The sequence below is a fragment of the Bos indicus genome, chromosome 10 (assembly GCF_029378745.1).
Source record: "Bos indicus isolate NIAB-ARS_2022 breed Sahiwal x Tharparkar chromosome 10, NIAB-ARS_B.indTharparkar_mat_pri_1.0, whole genome shotgun sequence".
Classification (NCBI taxonomy): Eukaryota; Metazoa; Chordata; class Mammalia; order Artiodactyla; family Bovidae; genus Bos; species Bos indicus.
The window spans coordinates 7,949,077-7,961,605 of record NC_091769.1 but is presented as its reverse complement, the minus strand read 5'-3'; the positions used below and the strand labels follow the sequence as shown (position 1 = coordinate 7,961,605).

Genomic DNA, 12,529 nt, shown 5'->3' with positions numbered 1-12,529 from the left:
TTTTTTATATAAATGGAAAAGTTGATCTGACAGTTCCAAGGAATCCCAGGCAGCCAAAAGAATCTTGAAAAAGAACAAGTTGCAGGATTCATACTTTACAATTTCAAAACTTACTACAAAGCTACAGTGTGATAAATGTTGTGTGGTACTAGCATAAGGACAGACATATAGATCAATGGAATAGAATTCAGAGTCTAGAAAAACCGTACATGCATGGTGGATCGGCTGTTGACAAGGGTCTAGACCATTTAATGGAGAAAGACTAGTCTTTTTAAGGAATAATGGTGGAAAACTGGACATCCACATGCAAAAGAATATTTGGGATCCTACCTTCCACCATACACAAAAATTCACTCAAAAGGGATCATAGCTGTAAAAGCTGAAACCATGGAACACTTAGAAAAAAAACATAGAAGTAAATCTTCATGATCTTGGATTGGGCAATGAATTCTCATATATGACACCAAAAGCCCAATAAACAGCAAAAAATAGATAAACTGCACTTCATTAAGTTAAACAACTTCTTCTACAGAAAAGGATCGTACTAAGAGAATAAAAAAGACAACTCCCAGAAGGGGGGAAATGTTTTCAAATCATATATATGATAGGGATTTACTATCCAGAACATTTAAGAACTCTCACAACTCTGCAACACAAAGGTAAAAATTCAGCTTAAAAATGGGCAAAAGACTTTAACGGACATTCCTACAAAGAAGACATAGAAATGACTGATAAGCACATGGCAAGATGCTAAACATTACTAATCATTAGGGAAATGCAAGTCAAAACCACAATGAGATACTACTTCATGCCCACTAGGATGGCTATAACAACAAAACAAAACAGAAAATACATTTTGGTGAATTATGGAAAAACTGAAACCTTCATACCTTGTTGGTGAGAAAAAAGTCTGGCAGTTCCTCAAAACAGAGTTACCATATGACCTAGCAATTCCACTGCTAAGTATACACCCCAAAGAACTGAAAATAAGTTTGAATACAAAGTTGTATATAAATGTTTGCGGTAGTACTATTCACTATAGCCAAAATGTAACACCCACCCAAATGTCCGTGATAACAATGGCATATCCATACAATGGAATAGTATTCAGCCAAAACCACGTTCAATGAAGGAAGCCAGACGCAAAAGGCCGCATCTTGTATAATTCCAATTATACGAAATTTCCAGAATAGGCAAGTTTGTGGAGACAGAAAACAGATTAGTGATTTCCAGGACTGGGGAGCAGGGTCTGAAAAGGTGCCCCGGAGATGACTATTTAAAGTAGGGGGTTACTTTGGGGGTGATGACAATATTCTGGAGCTAGATAGTAGCGAAGCTTGCACAACATTCTGGATGTATTAAGCGCCACCAAATTGTACATTTAAAAGGTTAGAATGGGGACTTCCCTGGTTGTCCAGTGGCTAAGAGTCCACGCTCCCAAGGCACGGGGCACAGGTTCATCCCTGGCCAGGGAGCTAGGTCCCACAACCAAAGACCTCGCACGCCACCATGAAGACAGAGGATGCCACGCGCCGCAACGAAGACCTGGGGCAGCCACATAAAAACTAATACTTTTGGAAAGAAATGTTAGAACGGGTAAAGCAACCTCACTCCAATAAAAATTAATTTTAAAAAAGGTTAGGATGGTAACTTTTACGTTGTATTTTACCACGAAATGCAAAAGTAAATACATGAAACCGCTGGCTGGGGACTAAAGAGTAGACAGTACTTGTGTCCGTCCACCGTGGGGGAGACGGGCCAGGGGGACCCACACAGGGGCTGAGAAGGCTGAAGAACGCACCAGGCCTTCCTGGCCAGGATGTACTGCTCCCAACAGGGCTGACTTCCATGGTTTCGCTTTCAAAATGTGAATTCCCCAAATTCGCAGAGATGTGGAGACTCGTAAATATACCTGATGTTCAGGCTGTCTGATATTTGAGACCATCCCAGTCATGATCTTCCGTTCATTAATGCCGGCATTTGAGCTGACTGCATTTAGAAAATGGAGTTCTAATACCAGACAAAACTAATTATGAAAAAATTTCTTCCTCTTACTTCTAAAAGACAAAGCTTATGAGATCATAGGATAACGGGCCCGATTGAATTTACATGGTGGAACCACAGCAGCTGTGTCTCCAGTTACCTCTGCAATTGGCACATGCTCTGAGGGGCCCAGGGAGCAGCCTCCACAGTTTTCTCCCTTTTTGCTCTGCTGCCCTGTCGTAAGTTGCCTCCCTGCAAGTGCAATCTGACTTGGTCGCCGGTAGTTGAAAGCAACTGCCTTCAACTCTAATGAGGCCAAGGTTGTGCAAGAGTCCTGCATCTGTCCTGGGTCCTGCAGAAGAGCAGTGCTATCCATCGCACTGCAGACCCCTGAAGGCAGGTACTCTTAAAGGACCTGCTTACCCCTGGGTCCTCAACTTCAAGCCCAGTGCCAGTGACACAGGCTGAAACTCAAGTATTTGGCTATCTAAACGACCAGAGCCTTAGAGATAACTGGAGCACAAAATAAGCAAGCCTAGTAGAAGCAGCACATATGCAGGTACTTAGCACACTGGGTTAAGCATTTGGTGTTTTGTTTTGTTTTGTTTTTTTTTGCCATTTTCATGGGATTGAATATCTGGAAAAAATCAACTAGAAATGAGTGCTGTCTGAGGCATGTCAGTGGCAGAAGAGAAAGCTCCTGCTGCCAATGAAAACAACCTCAGAACTCAGGACATGTAACTCGGGAGTCACGTGTAAAGTATTATTTAAATGTTTATTTCCTTTTGCCCCCATTTCCCACTTCCATTTTCTACCTCACCCCAATGTACAACTGTTCTAATGTGCAAATACGAATCCATTTGATTCTGTTAGTTCTTAAAAACTGTACGTTGGGTGAGCCCCTGGTTTTGGCTTATGACATTTCAGTTCATGGTGATGGACCATTCTCTCTTACTCTGAATATAAAGGACTGATGTACAATGTCTTCGAGGCCTTGACAGAGAAAGTACAGTATTGAGGGTATGAAAACTTCATGTGAAATCTTCAAGGACAGGGAGTTGACTATAAAGTCAAAGTTGGTCAAGTTACCTAGGCTTAGTTTAATAGAAAAGATGTCTAATAAGTCAGAGAACAGCCTTATGTCTTACTGTGTGTGACTTTTATGTTACTGTTTTCTACCAGAAAATAAATTAGGTAGAAGGTATTTCCCTGAACTTCCTTGTTCTTTTGACCACTGGAACAGTCATTTCCTTTCAGCTACCTGAGGACTTTCATAGGCTTAATTATTCATTTCTTAAAGGGAAGGAATCAAATTACTACCAGGAAAACTAAAAAACAAGATAAGCTTTAGAAAGTAGTATAATATTTAGGTCTCTCAAATTATAAAGAATCTATTATTCCTGGTTAGATTTTTGATGGATAAACACACTGTTTTTCAATATTTGGGCTTCCTTGGTGGCTCAGTGGCAAAGAATCCGCCTCCAGTGAAGAGATGTGGAGATTCCCTGGAGAACGAAATGGCTCTCCACTCCAGGATTTTTGCCTGGAAAATCCCATGGATGGAGAAGCCTGGTGGGCTACAGTTCCTGGGGTTGCAAAAGAATTGGATACAACTCAGCGACTAAAACAACAAACAACAACATTTCAATGTTAAAAAATGACTTGAAAATTTAGTCTAATTTGAATTTGCAGGTTTAAGATGCGTAATTGGGACTTCCTTGGTGGCCCAGTGGTTTAGAAAAAGTGAAAGTGTTAGTCGCTCAGTCGCGTCTGACTCTTTGTGACTCCATGGACTGTAGCGTGCCGGGCTTCTCTGTCCATGGGATTCTCCAGGCCAGAATACTGAAGTGGGGAGCCACTCCCTTCTCTAGGGGATCTTCCCGACCCAGGAATTGAACCCTGGTCTCCTGCATTGTAAGCAGATTCTTTACTATCTGAGCCACCATAGAAGCCCAGTGGTTAAGAATCTGCCTGCCAATGCAGGGGACACTGGTTTGATCCCTGGTCCAGAAGATCTCACAGGCCGTAGGGCAACTCAGTCCAAGCGCCACAGCTACTGATCCCAGACTCCAGAGCCCACGATCTGCAGCTACTGAAGCCTGCGTGCCTAGAGCCTGTGCTCTGCGACAAGAGAAGCCACCGCAGTGAGAAGCCTGCGCACTGCAACCAGAGAACACCTCTGTATAACAGTGAAGACCCAGTGCAGCCAGAGATATGTAAATAAGTGAAATTTTTTTAAAAAGATGAGAAAATGGAAACGTGTGCTCTTTAAGCCCCAAACTTACTTGATCATGAGGCTTTGGCCATCTATAGCTTCACCATCTCCTATGTCGTACTTGCTGGTCAGGTAAAGGGAAATCTCAGTCTTGGAGAGTTGATTTAGTGTGTTTACCTTGTCAGGGTCATTAGGGTCAACAGCTCCTTCCCCTGCAGAAGAAAGCACTGTTATTTTCCAATTCATGATTGTCACAGTGGCATCAACAATGTAAGACAAAGGTTCTGTAGGAAACATGGGGCTGGGTGGTAGAGCAGGCGGTGGTCCTCAGAGAAAACCACATTCCACTATCCTTACAGTGGCTTTTAAAAATCTTTGAATTAAACATTAAAATAGCACGGGACATTGATATTCAAAATTTGAAAAAATTACTGAAAGAGAACTGTCAATAAAAGATATCATTGGGAAAAATAACAAGGAACTTTTAGTAAATTTGCTCTTTTTCTTTATGATTGACAAATCCTTTTTGACATATATACAGCTTCAAGAATACTAAATTGTTTTATAATTGAGCATACTAAGAAGTACAGAATCCTTCATGTAGAATGGGGCTAGTGTAGCGATAATCCTTTAAACAAACCTGCATATTAAATAAATAAGATTTTTTGATCTAGGATAGGAAAACCAACCAACCTTCGAACCAACCAACCAAATGCAAACCAGAGGGAAGACGCCCTTACCAAGAAAAGATTCCACATTAGGCACCTCCTCCAGCAGCTCCAGCAGTTCATTCAGTAAGTCGTTTTTTTCAGGTGCAATCGCATCTTGGTGCTCCAGCAAGAGCTTTACATAGAAAGCAACACACATACAAAGATACAAGTAAATTCCCAATGGCTACCGTATTTACATGGTTCTCTTCCTGATTTTTCATGGTAACTTTCTTCTGATATTGCCTGAATCTTAAATGCAAGTCTGACATTTATTAAAATTAGAGACCACTGAGAAACACAGTTTGTATTTTATCTTAGAGGCAAGTGCATACTCTTTATCAAGAAACTGCAGTTTTTATGAAAGGTGTTCATAAACACTCTTTCAGCAAAATCTTGCAAAATCTGTCAAGAGGCAGTCTCCTTCCATCTAAACCCTGTGCTTCTTCCACATTTATATAAAAGGTCAAAGTTGAGGGATAAATTTTAGGAGTCTGGGATTAACATACACACACTACTATATATAAAATAGATAACCAACAAGGACCTACTGTATTAGCATAAGGAACTATACTCAATATTTTGTAATAACCTATAAGGGAAAAGAATCTGAAAGAGTGTATATATGTGTGCATACATATTAGTTAGTTCAGTCGCTCAGTTGTGTCCAACTCTTTGCAACCCCATGAATCGCAGCATGCCAGGCCTCCCTGTCCATCACCAACTCCTGGAGTTCACTCAAACTCATGTCCATTGAGTCGGTGATGCCATCCAACCATCTCATCCTCTGTCGTCCCCTTCTCCTCCTGCCCCCATTCCCTCCCAGCAACAGAGTCTTTTCCAATGAGTCAACTCTTTGCATGAGGTGGCCAAAGTACTTGGAGTTTCAACTTCAGCATCATTCCTTCCAATGAACACTCAGGACTGATCTCCTTTAGGATGGACTGGTTGGATCTTCTTGCAGTCCAAGGGACTCTCAAGAGTCTTCTCCAACACCACAGTTCAAAAGCATCAATTCTTCGGCGCTCAGCTTTCTTCACAGTCCAACTCTCACATCCATACATGACCACTGGAACAACCATAGCCTTGACTAGATGGACCTTTGTTGGCAAAGTAATGTCTCTGCTTTTGAATATGCTATTTAGGTTGGTCATAACTTTCCTTCCAAGGAGTAAACGTCTTTTAATTTCATGGCTGCAACCACCATCTGCAGTGATTTTGGAGCCCCAAAAATAAAGTCAGCCACTGTTTCCCCATCTAATTTGCCATGAAATGATGGGACCAGATGCCATGATCTTAGTTTTCTGAATGTTGAGCTTTAAATCAACTTTTTCACTCTCCTCTTTCACTTTGATCAAGAGGCTTTTTAGTTCCTCTTCACTTTGTGCCATAAGGGTGGTGTCATCTGCATATCTGAGGTTATTGATATTTCTCCCGACAATCTTGATTCCAGCTTGTGCTTCTTCCAGCCCAGCGTTTCTCATGATGTACTCTGCATATAAGTTAAATAAGCAGGGTGACAATATACAGCCTTGGCGTACTCCTTTTCCTATTTACACACACACACATACATACATAATATATATACATATATATTCTGAATCACCTTTGCTGTATACCTGAAACTAACATAACATTGTAAATCAACTACACTCCAATAAAAAAGAGAAAAAAAAGTCAAATCTGGGGGGAAAGAATGTAAAATAATGCAGAAGTCTCTTGACTAACATGGTAGCAAACTGCAAGGGCATTTCCTTATCTCTTCAGAGAAAAATTACACAGTAATCAAACACTATAGTTATATTTTTTTTAATCAGCACTATTAGCTATTTTATTTTTTTGAGATGTTTAGTAATAAACTTATTAAGATATAATTCACATATCATACAATCCACCCATTTAAACTGTATAATTCAACATTTATTGTATATTTCATAGAGTTGTGCAACCATTATCACACCAACTTTAGAGCATTTATAGCATTTACCCCGCGTCCAAAGAAACTCTGTATCTCTCAACAGTCATCTGAAAACAACCTTGTTTCCATAGATTCTTCTCTTCTGGACCTTTTATATGTATACATTATATATATATAGATATATATATATAATCATATAATATGTGGGCTTTTGTGACTAGTTTCTGCACTATTAGCTATTTTAATCTGTCTGGCATTAATGGTCTTTCATGGGTGGGGATGGCAGAGATGCCCATACACCTGAGACTCAGATGTACCAGCTGGTTCTTCCTTTCAGAATTCAAAAAAAAAAAAAAGGGGTCAATGGTAACACTGCTGGGTGTTCGCCAGGTCTTAGAGGAAATAATAACTCTGGAGGAACAGCAGCATCCAGGACAACACACCTGCTTTTGTTTTCATTCAGAATTAAATTAAAACAATGTTTCCAAAATATGAGACTGGTACCCCTGGTGATAGGAAATATTTCAGTTGTTTTGAGTAATTATCTTACAAAACAAAAATCTGAATCATATGATAAAATTAGTCTTTGCCATTTTTAATCTCTCTTTTTCCACAGCTTTACTGAGATATGATTAACACATGCCTGGGCTCCCAGGTGGCTCAAGTGGTAAAGGATCTGCTTGCCAGTGCAGGAGATGCAGGAGACAAGAGTTCGATCCCTGGGTCAGGAAGATCCCCTGGAGTAAAAAAAGGCAACCCTGTCCAGTATTCTTGCCCGGAAAATCCCATGGATAGAGGAGCCTGGCGGGCTGCAGTCCATGGGGTCACAAAGAGTGGACACGACTGAGCGACTAAGTATGCAAGCATGATGTTGAGCATCTTTTCATGTGTTTATGACGACTGTATATCTTCCTTGAAGAAATCTCTATTCAGATGATTTGCCTGTTTAAAAAATTATTTTTATCTTTTTTTAATTATAGTAAAATACAGACCAAAAAATCTACCATCTTAACCATTTTTAAGTGTACAGTTCAGTAGTGTTAAGTACATTACTGTGCCTCCAATCTATACAACTCTTTAATGTTGCAAAACTGAAACTATATCCATTCAACAACTTCCCAGACCACCATTCCAGTTTTCTGTCTCTGAATGACTACTCTAGGTATCTTGTATAAGAGGAATGATACAGTATTTGCCGTTTTCCATCTGGTTTACTTCACTTGGTGTAACATCCTCAAGGTTTATCCAGAATTTCCTTCCTACTCAAGGCTGGATAATATTCCACTGTATGTCTGCATCACAGTTTTTCTACACCACATGCTTATAAATGGACACTTGGTTGGTTCCACCTTTCGGCTACTGTACCATGCTGCAGTGAACGGGAGGGTAAAGTGTCTTTGACTTTGCTTTTTGAGTATATACCCAGAACTGATATGTTCTTAACTTTTTTGAGAAACGATCACGTTGTTTTCTATAGAAGCTGTACCGTTTAACATTCCCACTGATAGTATAACAGGGTTCTAATTTTTCTCTATCTTTGCTAACATATTTTCCAGTTTTTATTTTTATATTAATAGTAGCCACCATAACGGGTGTAAGGTGGTATCTTGGGTGTTGCTGGTTTTTTCCCCCAAATCAAATGACAGACTCATTGGCTGTCTCTGTTATACAATGAGGCAAAATCACTGCAGTCTTGATTTGTGTTTCCCAGGACATGAGTGATGCTGAACATCTTCATGTGCTTGTCAGTCTTCTGTCTTCGGAAAAACATTGATTCAAGTCTCTAGTTCACTTTAGAATTGGGTTGCTTTCTGTTGCTGTTCGATTGTGGGAATGGTTTACATATTCTGGATATTAACTTTAAGTCAGACATGTGATTTGCAAGTTTTTCTCCCATTCTGTAGGTTGCCTTTTGACCATGTTCATTGAGTCATTTGTGACACAGCTGTCCATTTTTATTTTCAGTTGTCCATTTTTAAATCGGATTATTTATCTCATTGAGCTGTAGGTTTTCTTTGTACATTCTGGATACAAGTTCTTTGACAGATATACTATCTGCAATTTTCTCTCATCTTCTTGGTTGTCTTCTCAATTTCCTGACGGCAATGTTTACAGCATAAAAGTTTCTGACTTTGAGGAGGTCCAATTTATGTCTTTTTTGTCTGTGTGTCTTTTTTCTTTTTGTGGCTTATACATTTGGTGTCATATCTAAGAAATCACTGCTTATCCAAGGCTGCAAAGATTTACTCCTATGTTTTCTTCTAAGAGTTTTATATGTATGTATTTTGAGAGATTTATTTATTGATGGCTGTGCTCGGTCTTCTTTGCTGTACACAGGCTTTCTCTAGCTGTGGTGCGAACTTCCCATTGCAGCGGCTTCTCTGTTGCGGAGTCCAGGCTCCAGGGCGCACGGGCTTCAGTAGGGGTGCTGTACGGGCCTAGCTGCCCTGAAGCACGTAGAATCCTCCTGGACCAGAGATCGAACCCGTGTCCCCTGCACTGGCAGGCAGAGTCTCAGCCACTGGACCACGTGGGAAGTTCCCCTTTCTACTCTCTCTCTTTTAAAGAATTATATATATACTTTGCTTTTGGTTATGTGGGATCTTAGTTCCCCAACCAGGGATCAAACCTGTGCTCCCTGCAGTGGAAGCTTGTATTCTTAACCACTGGGCCACCAGGGAAGTCCGTTCACTCTGTTTCAATCGTGAAGATAAGCAAAGGAGAGAGTTATCTGTTCATTGTCGCATTTCCCCTAACATTCCCTGATACTTACAAGTTGGGTTTTTAAGAAAGGGAGAGGAAGCCTCAGGTGCATAGCTTCCAGGAAGCAACCATGTTCAACTATTGTGTTTTCATTACATTTATTTACTTTTAAAGTTTCTGTCCACTGCAAGGCATGCTAGTTTTTCTACTATGGTTGGATTTAAAGAAAGATGCTATATGAATAATAGAGATGATAGAAAGACATGGCGAAATCTGGAAGGGTGGTACAGTGGATGTTTGGGGGGGAAGTAAGTCAAAGACAAGAATAAACTAAGCAAGGTGGATCAAATCAATTTATATTCTTGTTCTCTCAAGAGAGGGGACAGCTGATTTGGCTGCGTCTCTGGAAGGGACGATTTAGCAGCCACCTTCTACTCTCTGTTCTGATAATTACAGAACATAAAAAAATCTAGAAATGTCTCCTTCAAGAGCTAATTTTGAGGTTCTATATGTTCCTTAGGGCACGAGGGGCAAGCACATGGCCAAAGGTCTGGCCAGTTGTGTGGCTGCCATGCCCGAGTCCACATGTGGACTCCTCTTCCCTTGGAGACACAATAGACAGGGGCAGTCTTCCCCTGCAGTTACATTTTTCCCACATTATTACATCTGCTTCCAACCACACACAGACGGGAATTCCAAATTGGTTACAAGCCATGTTTCCTGGGATTGGGTTCTGTTTTTAATTCTTGTTAACAAAAGGAACAGATTATTTCTCTTGAAAGAGTAACAGTCTAAATGAATTACAGTAACGTTCTCTCTGTGCTATCTCTGGGAAAGAATCTCCCTTTCCTTCCACATGGCTATTGTCCTTAGCACACGTGTAGTTAACATGTGGACTTTTTTTTTTTTTTTTTTGAGATGAATAATTTACCACAGAAATAGACAAATGGGTCGAGGTCCAAATATGAATGAGTTGATCTATTTGTTAGGAAATTATTTTCGCAAATGGGGTATTACCGGACATGTCTGCTGGCTGACTTGGGGTGTTTATATATAGGGTAAACAAGTATAGCCTCTTTATTTAATCAACCCACTCAGTCCCTCAGCTGGTCTTTCAGAACTGTTTTTGTTTAGGGTCACTCAAAATGCTGATGGAGAGCTTGTTGCAGAATTCAAGGAAGGTTCCCTGTCCCAGCCCTGAAAGGGGGAGATCAAAAGTAGATCCAATCTTTTTTTCCAACCTATATTTAAACTTTGGTTACTTAGAAGAGTTTTATAATAAAGAGTGAAATTTGGGGCAGCCAATTTTTGCCGCTCGTTAGTATATTTGGTTTGGCGGGGGCAGGGGCGAGACCTTTGAGAGGCGTGTCTTTGTTTTCCCCAGTTGTGTGTATAATAGGAAGCTGGGTGTATGCTTAACCACCTTCTGGGGCTTCCTGACCTTTAGTCTGGGTCTGAATCACCTGGGGTCTGGTTAGAACACAGGTTCTGATTTTGTAGGTCTTGCAAGGATTTCTAGTATTAGCTTAGCGTAGCCACGTCCAGAACTGTTCTTGGAAAGATTATGTTTTGAGAACCTAGCTGTTTCAGAATAAGTTCTGCTTGGTCTTAAACAAAGAATCTCACAATGCTGAGAAAACTGCCCTGCCCCTAAAACGCACCTAATACAGGCTAATGGTTGACGGTGATGTCTGCGTGTGAACAACAGGGAGGCACTATGACACAGCACTGACTGAAATTGCTTGCTTCTAAGAAATGGGGTTTTCTAGAACAACACAAGAGATTCTTTGTAGATGGTTGTTGTTGGAGGCGGGGGATGGGAGTCTTCTTTTCCCCAACCTAGAGCAGCCTGTTTATTCCCTCTCTCTTTATGTCCAAACCTTAGAAGAGAGGGAACATTCTTATTTTCCCAGAAAACTGCTGGAATAGCAAAGAGAATTCCCGAAATGGGGAGAGACTGACCATGGGGTTCAGGCAGTATGGCCTTGGTGGGTGGAGAAAATACCAGGACTGCCCCTGCTCGGGGCTTAAACCCTTCACCATCTGACTGTAGATGGATCATGGAAGAAGTAAACGCTCCTTTTTGGGAGAAGGAGTCTTCCTAACACTTAAGAATCAGAGAATAAACATATCATGTCAAAAGTGAACTTTTCTTTTTCAGGAAAAGGAGGTTCATCAGTGTATAAGGGGCCGGGAATAAACAGTGTGTTTTTTTTAGGATTAAGAACATGAGCAGGAGCACAAGCTCACAGTAACTCTCTGAAGAAACTAAACATTCTCAAGACTGATGTCTGAACCCTGGGTCCACTGCTAAGACCCTCCTCCAGCCTCACTTACTGAATGTGTGTTGATGATTTCTTCAATTGAAATATAAATGACTGGCTTGCTGACTGTCACCACATCTGTGTATTTATCCATATTAAACTTTTCTTCTGGTTCAGGGACATTACATGCTTCTTTGAAATATTTCCTAAAAAAAGGAAAAAAAAAATTTAGAGTCAAATTTGTAAGTTTTATCAAAATGGTGAGATCTTCAGTGATGGGGAGGGCTTTGTGTTTTCCCGCACTTATTGGAGGACCCAATCTAGCACCTTCAGGGTTGACTAGACGGCAAAGCCGAGTCCATGTTTCTGGGTATCGCACCCAGCTCCTCAAACAGGGACAGATAGAGCAGTTAGGCCTCAGGCCTTGTGATGGAGCCAGTGTAATTAAATTATGGGCATATTGTTTAAAAAATATGATTTAAAAAATGCCCCCTGAAATCTAAACAAAAGTGTCAAGACTGACGTTCTCTAAGAATCAAGTCTTTTCAGAGAAAATAACCCCAAAAGCAGTTAAGCAATTAATTAAAAGACAAAAAGGAAGTCAAAAGAGGTTCTAAGAGAAGATAAGGAATTACAAGAAATGTATGCCACTTTTTTTAGTAACATCAAATTTGCTACTTTAATTGGCACAAACTTCTGCCTTCTGCGCCTTCAACAGCCTTTCAGAGTTTCTGTTACC

The 12,529-nt window shown here is 40.5% G+C and overlaps 1 protein-coding gene across 2 annotated transcripts in view; it reads right to left on the bottom strand.

The window, feature by feature from the left end:
• IQGAP2 (IQ motif containing GTPase activating protein 2) overlaps positions 1-12,529 on the bottom strand; it is a 309,664-nt gene that overhangs the window by 17,754 nt on the left and 279,381 nt on the right. For both annotated transcript variants that reach the window (XM_019968069.2, XM_019968070.2), the window contains 3 exons: positions 11,864-11,996; positions 4,939-5,041; positions 4,269-4,410 (listed from right to left, as the gene is read on the bottom strand). In XM_019968069.2, the coding sequence (XP_019823628.1) occupies positions 4,269-4,410; positions 4,939-5,041; positions 11,864-11,996 (378 nt within the window). The remainder of the gene's footprint in view (positions 1-4,268; positions 4,411-4,938; positions 5,042-11,863; positions 11,997-12,529) is intronic.